Source organism: Rhizopus delemar, genomic scaffold (genome assembly GCF_000149305.1).
Source record: "Rhizopus delemar RA 99-880 supercont3.29 genomic scaffold, whole genome shotgun sequence".
Lineage (NCBI taxonomy): Eukaryota > Fungi > Mucoromycota > Mucoromycetes > Mucorales > Rhizopodaceae > Rhizopus > Rhizopus delemar.
The window spans coordinates 11194-24307 of NW_027137853.1; the positions used below are offsets into that span (position 1 = coordinate 11194).

Here is a 13114-nt window from a genome sequence, read left to right on the forward strand (position 1 = left end):
TGATCTGGGAGGTTTGTCCTGTCTTCATTGAGAGGAAAGATATATTTACAGTGAATTAAAAACCCATTTCAGTAAAATTGAAACTCTCGCTTTTTTTTTTTTTTTGAAAAAAAAAAAAAATTTACAGTCCATCCGAAGTTGAGTGTGCCTCCGAGAAAATCAAGTGCTCCAAAATAAAAATCAAGTGTCGTCATGCAGTGAGCCTTTCCAAATGAAGAGTGTCGCCCTTCTTGACGAACATGTGCCTTAAGCTGTGCCTCAAACTGTGCCTTTCACTTTTTTTTTTCTCTTTCTTCTCAGACATGCCAGAGGTCAAATTCCTTCACGTGCAGACGGGCGGGGCGGTTATTAATGACGAAGGCGATGCTATCAACGATTGGGAGGGCTCTGATGTTTTTATTGTACGACGGTTCGCATCATCTGGCCTAATTCCATTTGTATGTCTTCAAGAAATTGATTCTTTCTTGGAAACTTGTCTATCTACATGATTTACCGTATGTCCTGGAAGAAATACGCTTAATACGCTAAATACGCTAAATACGCTCCTTTTTTGAACATAATTTATTTGTGATTATGCTTTCTATCAAAGTTGGCTCGTAAACTTGAACCTGTTGAATATCTCTTGAACAAACCCTTGGATTGCCCTTCGGTCAAACATTTGTTCCAATTCATTCTTCCAACAATATTTGCCGTATATTCCTTGATAAAAGTCACTTCTTTTTCATTTGCATTTGATAATTCTGCAATATTGGATGATAAAGACACTCTGTGAGGAAGTTCAAGAGAGGAATCCGAATCTGTATCTACCACGGCAAATTTTCGCTTCACCCTCAAGTTGTATTTCAATCCGCGGTCAATGATTCGGTTGGCCTTCTTCGAGTCAGGCACATCTTTACAGTCGTTCCACTGCCAAAATGAGGATTTCTAAAAAAAAAATCATTGGTTGTTTGAAGTTAATTTCGCGGATTGCGAGCAGCTGATTTCGCAGGTAAAAAAGTATGCATGCATTAGATTGGAATGTAGTTTAAGCAGTTACCAACTTGGTTTTTTGAGTGCTGGATTATGTTTCGAAGATGCTCCATAGGAACTTCATTTGCAGCATCAACAATTCTATCTTGCAATGTTTCAGTATCTTGTAGCTTTTCACGTCGAACTTTACGCTTAACCAATGCCCAGAACTGTTCAATAGGGTTGAGTTCTGGTGAATACGGAGGAAGAAAGACGTACTTGTAATCTCTATTTCTTTCATTGAGCGTATCTTCTATTTGTTTATGGTTTGGTGCATCATCCATTATAAAATAGAAACCTCTCATTTGATCATATTTGTCTAAAACATTTAAAGTTTCCTGAATCAATCGCATATAGTGGTCAGCAGTTGTGTCTTTTGGAGCTTCTTCGTTAAAAGCTTCAGGATTTTTCCTTTTTCTACCTCCTTGAACTTTTCTTACTTTTGGAGATTGCTTTGGTACACGAATACTCAAGTTTACCACTCCTACAGATGATAGAGCGCTGGTAATAGTATGTGAAGGTGCTTTTGTTGTAGAAGTAGTGGTTACTGCCATTTGCCCTCTAGGTGCCCATGCTCTATTTGACTTCATATTAATATCGAAATCAGCTTCATCAATAAAAATACAGTTTCTTGAAAAATTCATATCCGTATTGTTCCACTTGACGACCCATTCGTAGCGTTTTTGAACATTTTCTTTGCTTGTTCTTGCCTCAGACCAGCAGGTAGTTTGTTTCATACTAAGTTTACACTCATCTCTTATAAATTCGTGCACTCTGGACTTTTTAATCTCGAGACCTACAAACTTGTTTGTGAGCATCTTGACAACATCTTGAATGTGTGCATTTGCATTATCGTCAAAAAACTCAATTAGACTTTGTTTATGCTCCTCCTGCAATCTAGACGTCGGTCTGTTTTGGCGATTAGATTTTTTTTTCAAGAGTGAAAGTATCTGGATTCTCCTGTAGTTTCTTCCACCAAGTACGTGCAGTGCTTTCTTTAACAACAACTTTTCGGGCAGCTGCAGCAACTGACATTACAAGTTGGATCTTGTAATGAAAAAAAAGTTCTCTTGAAGCAAACGTATATTCCATGTACTTCTTTGAAGACCCTGAGCTTAGTTTCATGGTAATATTTTCGCTTTCTTCAGACTGCTCTTGATCTGGTAGCGTATTAATTTTTTGTTCAAGGTACGAGTCGAGATTAACCAACTGCTTTATAGCAAAAGGATTCGGCTTTTCATCTACAACGTCCATAGCTTCATTCCCATTCTCATCGTAAATATTTCCCTTGACATCTTCTTTAAAAAAATATTAGTTTTGATATATTGTATCTTGTTATAATAAAAAGAATAACCTGAAACCAGTTGTTTGCAAACCGCGAAATTAACTTGATTTTTTTTTTAGAAATCCCCCAATATTTATTTTAAAGTCCGCGCTTTTTTTTTGTACAATCCTCATTTTGGCAGTGGAACGACTATAATTGCGTTTTTGGCCCGTTCAAGTATATTTTCGTTCGTGGAGCAAATGACGTTGATAGTGTCGATGAAATTAGATTTATAGTTGTTGTCTTCAATGGATGCATCCATGGTGATTTTGTACAAGAGTTGGATAGTCGCATCTTCAGGGTGGGAGTGACGAAATAAAGATGGTTGTTGTTGAGTTAAAAACAATGATATGGCATATAAAGGATCAAGTGGGGTATCCACGTCAAAGGGCATTTGCTTCGAGACAAGATAGCATTTCGTGGCCCACACCACACAGGGAAAGGAGCTAAGGTATGGCTTGTCTGCTGATGATTTGAATTGATCCTGAAGGGCTTGAGGAGTCACTTTGTCGACACAGAAAATCAATACCATAGGCAAGCTGTCATAAGTGCTAGTGACATTCAAGGAATATTGTATCAATCGTCTCATAAATGGCTCATTCACGGTTCGTTGGATCTCGATTAGAGTTGGTGGTAAAAACTTTTGAATAGCCAATCGAGGTACGTATAGGACATCACACCGTGTGCCATTTTTCCATTCTGTTGCTGCATCTGTATAGGTGCCATTTGGTGTATCTAACAATGACTTGGCAACCAAATCGATAGTACTTTGGTTCTTCAGAATTTGTTTGCTTGATAAATCTTGTCCTGCAAAGTAGTTTGGGTGCAATTGAAACGTTAACAGTTCTTCGTCTATTTTTGGCAAGAGAGGTATATTCGTAAAACAAAAATGTTCCAACTCACATGATATTTTATAAAAAGTTACCTTCACTTGATGTCATGATAATAACTCTCTTAGATGAATGTATATTTATAATATAGGCATAAAATGTATTTGGCTATGGAGACTTTTACTCAATGACGAAGACGTACTTTGGTCAGGAGTCGCCTTTGATTCCTTTTTGATTTTTAAAGATTATTTTGCATTCAAACGATGCTCCTTTTCGTGGCAATTCTAATGGTATGCTTTTCGGTGTGGTTGGATAACTCTAGCAGACGTTATTAAAGAAAATGTAAACGAAAATAAGGGGAAAGGAAAACAATTAGCTTGACCACATTGGGTATTGCATGAATGGAAGTCACAAGTGGCCGATATTATTTTTCTTACCTATTATTCTCTCCCCTCACAGGTGTTTAGGATAGGGAGGTTTTAGGTAGAAGTAGTATAACAACAAAGATAAAGAAATACTGTTAGAACTTGGTATCTCTTTATTAAGTTAAGATAACTAAGATTTTATATGATAAACAATTCTACATGTAAAAAGTGAGAGTATTTATAGACATGATACGGATAAAGAATTAGGACAGATTTATGATCAACTCGACAGAATAGATGATTACTATTTCTAATTATTAGTTTAGCCTGTTCCTAGCTTGTATTGTCAATTATGCTATTGGGATGGTTTCAGATAGCTCTGGATGTAGGACTATTTAAGGAGACAGCACGGATGAATATAAAATCCTCTAGTTCCGTGATTAGATATCATTGCTAATAATAATATCTCAGTTAAGATAAATGTTTACATGACTTAATGATGATCCGGTAAGTAATTGTCATTCCTTATTCAACATGCTCATATCATCAATAAACTATTTTACAACCACGCCATACATTTGACTGTGTGAAGTTAACATGAATAAAGCTTAATATAAAAATCTAATCAAAGTCTTTTATTGATCTGTGCTGGGAATAATGTTATAAATGATTCCATGATATTTCAACATATTATTTAGGATCATATTAGATTCCTTTTACTAAAATAAAGTGACTATAATCTTATGTATCCTTAACAACAGGATACATTCAAGAAGACGATCTCTGGACGCATTGTTCACCCAATGTGCCAGCACACTAAACAAGAAAACATCACCAAAAGAATCAACATGAAAACGGATACTCAATTGATACATTATTTACTTTATTAATCAAAATCACCAGAATACTCTTCACAATTGTATATTTCCCCATTTACCTTTCTTTTTAATTTGTTATTTAAAGCATCGATTGATGTGAAATAATAAAAATATATCTTTCTTCCCGCTAAATTTAATTTTGGCTGCCGAACATATTATTTTGCACGTTCATGCAATTGAAATCAAGAACTAGTTTTATTGTTGATCTTGTTGTTATTGTACATTAATAGTCTCCTACAGTCTTCTATTAATTGGTTTCTGTTATAACATCACCGTATAGCGAAACTAAACATAACATACAAATTAGCAACTGTCATCAAAAAACGCGAAGAGGAGAGCAAAAAAAAAAAAATTCTATGGGAACAAAAAAAACTATTCAGTGTCGACAAGTCAAATTCTTTTTTTTTTTATGAGCACAAGGCTCAAGTTTATTAAATGACGATGAATCAAGTCACATTATTGTTTTTGGTTTTTTATATTATGCAAATGTTTTTTGTTGTTTTTTTTTTTGGGGGGAAAGTAGAAAATGAAAATTAGAAAGGTGCAAGTGAGAATGGTGTAGCCCACGAATGAGGTTAAGGTTGAATATGAGGCAGAGGTACCGGGGAACAACCAGAAAGCAGTAGATTTTCTTTATGAGACGTTGTAATCATTGAGGAAACGGATTTAGAGACCAAGTCGGGATGAAAAGGAACAGAATCAAAAATGAAGGCCCAATGAGCTCGCCAAATGCCCATGAGAGTGTGACCGATGATGGTGGAAGGCGGACCCTGGGAAGAGGAAGAATCTTTTGGAGGAAACTTGAGACAGAATAACGCATTTTTAACTCGATCTACATTGAATTCTGTTGGATTTGTAAAGCGAGACCAGGAAGTACGCTATACTGCCAGTTTAACAGGGCACTGGTAAAGGAAATGTTCAAGTGTATCTTCGTTCTCTCTACAGATAGGACAACAAGCATCTGGAAATGCCGCTGGCATAATGCGATGTAGAAGCGAACGATAGGGTAGCTTTCCATGAATCAATCGAAACCAAACGTTACGGCAGTGGTGGGACAATGGAAATTTCCAAAAGTGAGACCATTGTGAGGGAGTTAAACGATGAGCAGAAACTTGAGGTGAGACACAAGCGCGACGGTAGGATTTGGTAGTTAACAGCATTGTTGAAGCATCTTGTATTAAATTGAGAGCTTGCAGGAAAGGGGAGGCATCGATATCATTATGTAAAGCTGGTGTAAAAGGATGAGGACCTTTAGCAGCATACATTGGTGGAATGCAAGAGCGCACAAAGAAAGACGCGAGACGGACTTGATTTTGGCGAACTAATCGCAGAAACCGTTTAGTAAGTGTTGGATGGAAATCCATATCAGCAGTTAATTTTGGCTTTAGACGTCGTGAAGCAGGATCAAATTTGTAGGCAGTGGAACACGGCAATCTTGTTTGAGTCTTGGAGAGCAATTGGATACAGTCAGGCTGTATGCTGGCGGAAATTGGTAACTGGAGACTCGTTTCATGGTTAATGACAGTGTCTGAGAAATCCTTTGGAAGTAAATCCATGCAGCGAAAGAGCAAAGAAAAGACACCATCATGTACGCGTAACACAGGTGGCCTTAAGTCGACAAAGAGGAAGCATAGTCTTACAGTGGGTGGAAAAATGGTTCCAATGTTTTCGATTTGCAAATTTAAAGATTTATATCTTTGGAACTACAAATGGTAACGGCTCACAAAAACATGCGTTTTGTAGCGCCTTTACAGCTAATATTACTGAAAAAAACTTTTGCGTGTATTGTTACACAATCGGGAAAAATTAAGACTAAATACAAAGACCAACATTGGAACCATTTTTCCACTATGTGCATTATTTTATTAATATCTTGTATGACCGCATTTCGCAGCAATTACAGCCCTACAACGATCTGGCATACTATCTATGTATCTCCTACAGTCTTCTGCTGTAAAAGTAGACCATTCTTTTTCAACACGATTCCATAATTCATGCACACCTTTTGCCCTAGTGTCATAGGCACTTAACTTGAGCTTTAGGTGGTGCCAGATGTACTCTATTGGGTTTAGATCTGGACTTTGTGAAGGCCAGTTGAAGGTATGATCACACTTGAAGTTATTGTCCTTGAACCATTGCCTAGCTAGCTTAGACGTGTGTTTAGGATCGTTATCCTGCTGAAAATAGATGTCCTTGTTGTATAATGGTAATAGTAATTCAAAAAAAGGTAGAAACAAAAATAAAGAAACAGTTTGGGTACTTTTTGAGACTGATCTTTATTTCAGTTTAAGTTAAAGTAAAAATTATTCTAATTGAAGGCAGGTATTTATATCTCATTGAGTGAGTGGCTTGATATCTTCTATTGTTATCGTTCTTCTAATCTTCAGGTACTTTAGCAAGTATTATCTATAATCATGATTATGAAAACTTTTCATTTGTTCTTTTGTATGTCTGTCATAGATTATCTTTTATTCTGGGAATTCCTCACTGAATTGAATAACGTTATTTTACGCGTTATTTCAATTATGTGAAAGATTAGCAATATTCCTGACATTGGATTGGATTTGGTTATTTTAGTTGATACTTCTTCTTATCAAAGAACTCTCATGAATACAATACATATTCTAAAAGAACATGTTTAATTGGAATTAACTGTATGATCTTATTTAAATAAACTTGTATTTTATTTTATTTTAATTATGATCTTGTATTAAGACTTATATTTATTAATGTCAACTACAATCAGTTACTGTTCTACAACAGTCCTGAGGATGGTAGCCGTAGTATCAAGGCTATCCATAAGAGTTTTACCAAGTATTCCGACGTAATCAGAAGCTTTCATCGTGCCTTCACTAATCCAGCATGTATAACCAGGTCCGTCATAGGTAATACAACCCCATACCATAATGCTACCACCCCCTCCTTTAACTGTTAAGTCGAGATGATGGGGTTGAAGTTTATCATCAGATCGACTCCAATAGTACTTGCAACCATCTGAGCCGTAAACATTAACTTTTGTTTCGTCACTGAATACCATACGTCTCCAGTCATCGCTTGTCCAGTTTTTGTGCTCTTCCGCCCATGCTAGTCGTCTTGCTTTCTGAACCTTAGTCAATAAAGGCTTTTTTACCTTTATCTTAGCATGGAAGCTCATGCTTTTCATAACCTTAATGGTGCCCGAGTAACTGATAGTGTAGCCAGTGCATACTAGATACTTATGAACAGCCTTCGCAGCCTTGAAGGTACCATTAATAATCTGCTTACGTATATAAGACTTGGTGGTAACGCTTAAAACAGCCTTTCTACCAGGGTTTGCTGTTACTCTACCAGGAGAAAACTTGTTGGCATATCTGCTTAAGGTGGATTTTTTTAAGTTTGGAATACGTTTCATTATCACTGAATATGGCTTGTTCTGTAAAACCAACGATTTGATGTTTTCTTGCTTGTTTTTAGAGAGAGCGCGAACCATATGTGTAGTGGTACCTTAAAGCTTCGATATATAAAGAAAGAAAAGGAAAAAAAAAATGTTTGACCGGGGATAAATTAATTTTATAAGTCACATAGACTTTTTCGGCGATAGTCGGAATAGTATGACTCATAATTAGCCAAAAACCTCCGGTGGAAGCTCCACCAAATAACAAATAAACTTATCTATAGTTGTAGTGGAAAAATGGTTCCAATGTTGGTCTTTGTATTTAGTCTTAATTTTTCCCGATTGTGTAACAATACACGCAAAAGTTTTTTTCAGTAATATTAGCTGTAAAGGCGCTACAAAACGCATGTTTTTGTGAGCCGTTACCATTTGTAGTTCCAAAGATATAAATCTTTAAATTTGCAAATCGAAAACATTGTGTCGTATTTACCCCATTAAATACTTATTATTCGTATGAGATTACTCAAATCTTATATAAAAAATAACAAGTACTGAATACATAATATTATATATTACATATTCTCTAAGACTCATTTACAATATTAACCATATACAATATTTATATTATTCAAGTTCAATACTAAAATTGATCTTGAACTCACTTCGGTCCCTGAATAATTTTATTTCCTATATAAAGGCGTAGTTTGATTAAATGGGTTCTCTCTCTCGTCTTGAAATCTAATAAAGAGGTTACATAGAGACTCATTCACTAGTTTTCAAGTACTATCTCCTTTTAATTCTCAAATTTTTATCTGCAAATATCTCACATTGGAACCATTTTTCCACCCACTGTAAGTCAAATTTGGAAAAACCAAAGGAATAAACCGTGCGAGGCCGTTTCACCCACTGATCTAAATTAAAAAGCAGGTACTGGATCAACAAAGGCAAAACTATAGAGTGAGAAAGAGCAGTAGAAGAGTCATCATCAGAAGAAATACTGGGTGGAGACAGAGAGAGTAACGGAAGAATCCATCGCAATTGTAAGGCACTTTGTTGAGTAACAGGATCCAAAACTCCTAAACCTCCCAGAGTTCGCGGTAGACACAAAGTGGCCATACTTATGCGAGGAAACATACGTCGCGTCAGGAAAGCACCTACGGCTGATTTCACTTTTTCCAAGAAAGCTCGAGGAACAGAGGTAACCCGCAAAACATGCCATAATTTAGACAGAATGAGAGAGTTTACTATAGTTGCTCTGCCCCTTACCGAGAGAGACCTATGAGAATGTAGAACACAAGCTGTATTAATCTTGTGGAGAAGACCAGCCAAGTAAGAGTCCCGTTGGGCTGTAGAGGTGTAGAGAGGATAGCCCAAATAAATCACCGGATTCGCTGAGTGGCAGTCGTGCCAGCGGGAGATGCGATGGGATAGCAGAGGACCATGCCAGATGGATGAAGAAGTGATCCGAGATCTAGATAAGGACAGGGCCTCCGTTTTATGAAAGTTAACTTTGGCGTTAGAAGCCTGAGAGTATGTATCCAAGTGAGTTTGTAGCCTAGACAAATCGGAAGGATCCTTAAGCAAACAGAGGACATCATCAGCATAAGCTAGTAGCTTGATTGGTTGCAGAAGGTTGTCAGAAATACATGACGGAGGAGCACGAGGTGTGGAAAAACCGTTGTACAATGGGTCATTAAGGATCTTGCGAAGGAGTGGTTCGAATGCAAGGTTAAACAACATGGGAGAAAGAGGATCTCCTTGACGTAAACCTCGTCGCTGATGCACAGGATTGGATAAGAAACCATTTATGTTGAGACGCAATTGAGTGCCAAAAAATAGACCAAGAACACTTTGAACAAAAGAAGGAGGGAAACCAAAATGAGTAAGAACCTTTTGTAGATAGTCAGGATGGACTCTATCATATGCTTTTTCCTGGTCTAATAAGAGACCAAGTGCCTTCGAGTTTGTAGATTTTGCATAATCCATCACAAGCTTCATTAACAAGCCATTATCTGCAATAAATCGATGACGGAGAAAACCCGATTGATACGGTGTAATAAGGTTGTCTACGCATGAGATAATCCTTGCACAAGAATACGAGTGAAAACCTTAGCATCTGTATTTATCAGTGAGATGGGACGCCAGTTCTTTAGATCAGAAAGTGAACCTTTTTTAGGAATGAGGGAAACACTAGTTTCTAACCAAGATGGTGGAAAGATGACATGCGAAAGGGCGTCATTGTATACAGCCAGTGTAATATCACGACACTCAGGATGGGTGATAATCAAGCGGAGCAATTCATATGGCAGACCATCTGTACCAGGGCTACTGCGGCTGGGGCAACGTGCGACGCCTTCAAGGATATCATCAAAGACGATAGGGCTTGACAAAGAGTTTTGGTCGATAGATGACAACCGAAGCGAGGAAGGCAAGTCAGAAAGAAGTGACTCGATAGCATCATGGTCAACTGGATCAGGGGAATACATATCCGCATAGAAGGTAGATGCAGCGTCAAGCATATCTGCTCTGGAGGAACAGAGAGCTTTAGTGACAGGGTGAATCAGTGAAGGAATCATTTGTCGAGAGGCACGCGTAGCAATTGTGCGTTTTAAATAACCAGCCGATAACTCACCTAACTCGCGCCAACGTATTCCTGATCGAAGAGCAAGAATTTCGACGTGATATTGTTGGATATCAGCAAGTTGTCGTTCCACAACATTGACCAACGGTTGTACAGTAGGTCACAAAACTGCTGCAAGGAATCCATTTTTCTTGGTTTTTGTAGCGCACATCCTGTTACAATGGCACAAACTGCCTCTGTTCCCACATAGTAAATCTTCTACATGTCTTGAAAAATCCGAAAGAGTTTATGCCCTATTGGATAAGTATTGAAGGAAGTATGAGGCGCGCAATTTGAAAATTTGAAAAAATGAAAATTTGAACGGAATGAACTTATTTATTAATATCTAGTTGGTCCTACTTTTCTATTAATAATCTCTTGAGTTCTTTCCGGAATGTTATCTACATGTCCTTGGCAAAGATCTTTATGGAAGTCATTTCATATTTCATCAACTCGTTCCCAAAACACATCCATGTTCTTTGCTCTATATTCGTAATAGTTGAATTTCAACTTCAATTGATGTCCTACGTGCTCGATTGAATTTAAGTCGGGGATCTAAGCTGGCCAATAGTTAACATAGCTCTCTTGGTGACTACATAACTAGGCTATTGTAGATTATGCCTTGTGCTTTGTGTTATTATCATGCTAAAACTAAATGTTGGACCAGTCGAAATTGTAGTACTTCATAGTATCACGAAGCGTAGTGTTCAAAATATGCTGGTAAACACCCGAGTTCAAGTTTCCATCGTAAATTTAGCAAGCATATCCTGGTCCTTCAGAGGTTATACAACACCAGGACATCAATTTGCTAGCTTCATGCTGGATTACAAAATGCAGGTCATGATGTTGAAAAAGGTCACTTGGCCGTTTCCAATAGTGATCAGCATCATCAAAGCCCTATACGCTGAGCTTGGTCTCATTAAAGTACACTGTTTACTGTCAGTCACTCATTGCCTAATCCTGATGCTCCTTGACCCGTTCTAACTGATGCTACGTATGCGTTTTTGTCTGAAATGGCTTCTTTTTTTCTATCAGAAAATGGAACTCCATTGATTTCAGTACGTTAATTTCTGACTGGTATGAGATATCGTAGCCAAATCCAACCAGCTCCCGGTATACCTCTTTGGAAGCCTTTAGAACCCTTTGCATGACTTTTCTTTTGATTAACCGCTTCGTCACTTTGGAGACTACTGTAGGTCTACCACCTGTGTTTACTGTCCTACTTGAAAACAGCCGTCTAGAGTATCTACTAACAGTTGATTAATGTAATCCAGGCTCCTTGGAAATATCATACATTGATGTGGATGCGGTTAATGCCTGTTTGTGATCGTTTATTTTCTCCTCTGACAGCCGTCTAGGCATGCGATTGACGATAGGGTAAAAAAGAGAAATAATTTAAATAAGGGAATATAAAATTTAAAATAAAGGAATTGTAAGCGCTTTTATATACTGGCACCATTCTAATCTCGTCAAGAATGTGAAAAATTGTGATGGCAACCGGTTGGGTCGTATTAAAATTCGTCATTTAAAACATATGTGAACAAATAAAAAATGTCGGATGTTCATAATACTACCTTTAGCGATCTCAAATTCCACCAATAAATATTGCCCATATCCGATAATCGACGAATAAATGCACTTTCTATTGAGGTACAAACAGTCAAGGTTTGAGATAGTTTGGTGCAGTACCCATGGACAACCAGCTGTAAAACCTGAATTCTGCAATTCCTTGCAGCAGTTTTGTGACCTACTGTAATTCTGGCACTTGTTCAGGAAATAAGATCGTTGTCTTTCTCAGACTGGCCAATTTCTTTTGTAGCAACGTTTCCGCCTGTTTGTAGGATGATGCTTGTTTTCTGGAAAAAGATTGAGCGACCTTTTTTGTTGTAGCTTTCAATGTTTCCCATTTGTAACTAGCACTGAGTCCACCGATAAATGAGGACACAGTGTTGGACAATGCATGTTTTAAAGCAGCACGGAAGTCTTTGTTGTTAGCCAAAAGTGGATTGACACGCCAAAGACCCTTACCTATGGAGGGATGATCCGTAGTATCCGTTGGAGGTGGGTTGTACTCTAGTTGAATAGTCACCATAAAATGGTCGGTCCAAACTGGTTGGATGTAAGTGACATTGGCGGTGCGAGGTACAAAAGGTAGATCTTTAGACAGGAAGACAAAGTCAATACAAGAGGATTGCACGCCTCGACAAAAGGTGGGCTGAGCTGCCTGATCAGGAGGTGTCACGCCATCAACGAAATGGTCTTCAATATATTGTAGCCACTGTTTCGGAGCTTGACGGAGGTGGTGGGGTGATAAGTGTTGGCTGTAGGTGTAGTTAAAGTCTCCCATTAGGATATGGTTAACGGGTGTAGATGGTAGTAGAGCTGAAGGATAATTCAGTAGATCAGCGAGAAAACCATACCTTTCTTTGCGAGAAGCAGGAGCGTACAAAACAAAAACAGTAACTGGTGAAAATAGGTGAGATTTGTGTGAAATAGTCGTAGTAATGATACGGCCACACAAGCTCATAGTTGTGTTTGAGAAAGTGGTATGTGGTGAGAAGCTGATTAGTCCGCAGTGATGGGACCAAAGGCTCTCCGAAGCTTGAAATTGGTTATGAAAGATGTCTTGAATGGAAATATTCGAAGTATGAGTTTCTTCAAGAGCTAGAATGTCAAGAGAGTGAGTACGAATGTAACGAATGAAATGGTTACGAGT

The 13114-nt window shown here is 37.8% G+C and overlaps 6 protein-coding genes across 6 annotated transcripts; all 6 read right to left on the reverse strand.

Annotated features, from left to right (window-relative positions):
• Positions 1 to 561: 561 nt before the first annotated feature.
• On the reverse strand, positions 562 to 1745 carry RO3G_17230 (uncharacterized protein; the record flags this gene model as incomplete). Its single annotated transcript, XM_067671814.1, has 3 exons — positions 562 to 924; positions 1041 to 1327; positions 1430 to 1745. The coding sequence occupies 3 exons, from the start codon at positions 1743 to 1745 to the stop codon at positions 562 to 564; spliced, it is 966 nt and encodes a 321-aa protein (XP_067527755.1).
• Positions 1746 to 2462: 717 nt separating this feature from the next.
• RO3G_17231 (uncharacterized protein) lies at positions 2463 to 3273 on the reverse strand (the record flags this gene model as incomplete). The annotated part of the gene is made up of 2 exons (XM_067671815.1): positions 2463 to 3184; positions 3258 to 3273. 2 exons carry the CDS (start codon positions 3271 to 3273, stop codon positions 2463 to 2465), a joined length of 738 nt encoding a protein of 245 aa, XP_067527756.1.
• A 1707-nt stretch (positions 3274 to 4980) lies between these two features.
• RO3G_17232 (uncharacterized protein) lies at positions 4981 to 5670 on the reverse strand (the record flags this gene model as incomplete). The annotated part of the gene is made up of 2 exons (XM_067671816.1): positions 4981 to 5283; positions 5443 to 5670. 2 exons carry the CDS (start codon positions 5668 to 5670, stop codon positions 4981 to 4983), a joined length of 531 nt encoding a protein of 176 aa, XP_067527757.1.
• A 1481-nt stretch (positions 5671 to 7151) lies between these two features.
• Positions 7152 to 7874, reverse strand: RO3G_17233 (uncharacterized protein; the record flags this gene model as incomplete). The annotated part of the gene is made up of 1 exon (XM_067671817.1): positions 7152 to 7874. The coding sequence occupies one exon, from the start codon at positions 7872 to 7874 to the stop codon at positions 7152 to 7154; it is 723 nt and encodes a 240-aa protein (XP_067527758.1).
• A 1970-nt stretch (positions 7875 to 9844) lies between these two features.
• On the reverse strand, positions 9845 to 10354 carry RO3G_17234 (uncharacterized protein; the record flags this gene model as incomplete). Its single annotated transcript, XM_067671818.1, has 1 exon — positions 9845 to 10354. The coding sequence occupies one exon, from the start codon at positions 10352 to 10354 to the stop codon at positions 9845 to 9847; it is 510 nt and encodes a 169-aa protein (XP_067527759.1).
• A 1791-nt stretch (positions 10355 to 12145) lies between these two features.
• On the reverse strand, positions 12146 to 12925 carry RO3G_17235 (uncharacterized protein; the record flags this gene model as incomplete). The annotated part of the gene is made up of 1 exon (XM_067671819.1): positions 12146 to 12925. The coding sequence occupies one exon, from the start codon at positions 12923 to 12925 to the stop codon at positions 12146 to 12148; it is 780 nt and encodes a 259-aa protein (XP_067527760.1).
• Positions 12926 to 13114: the final 189 nt, after the last annotated feature.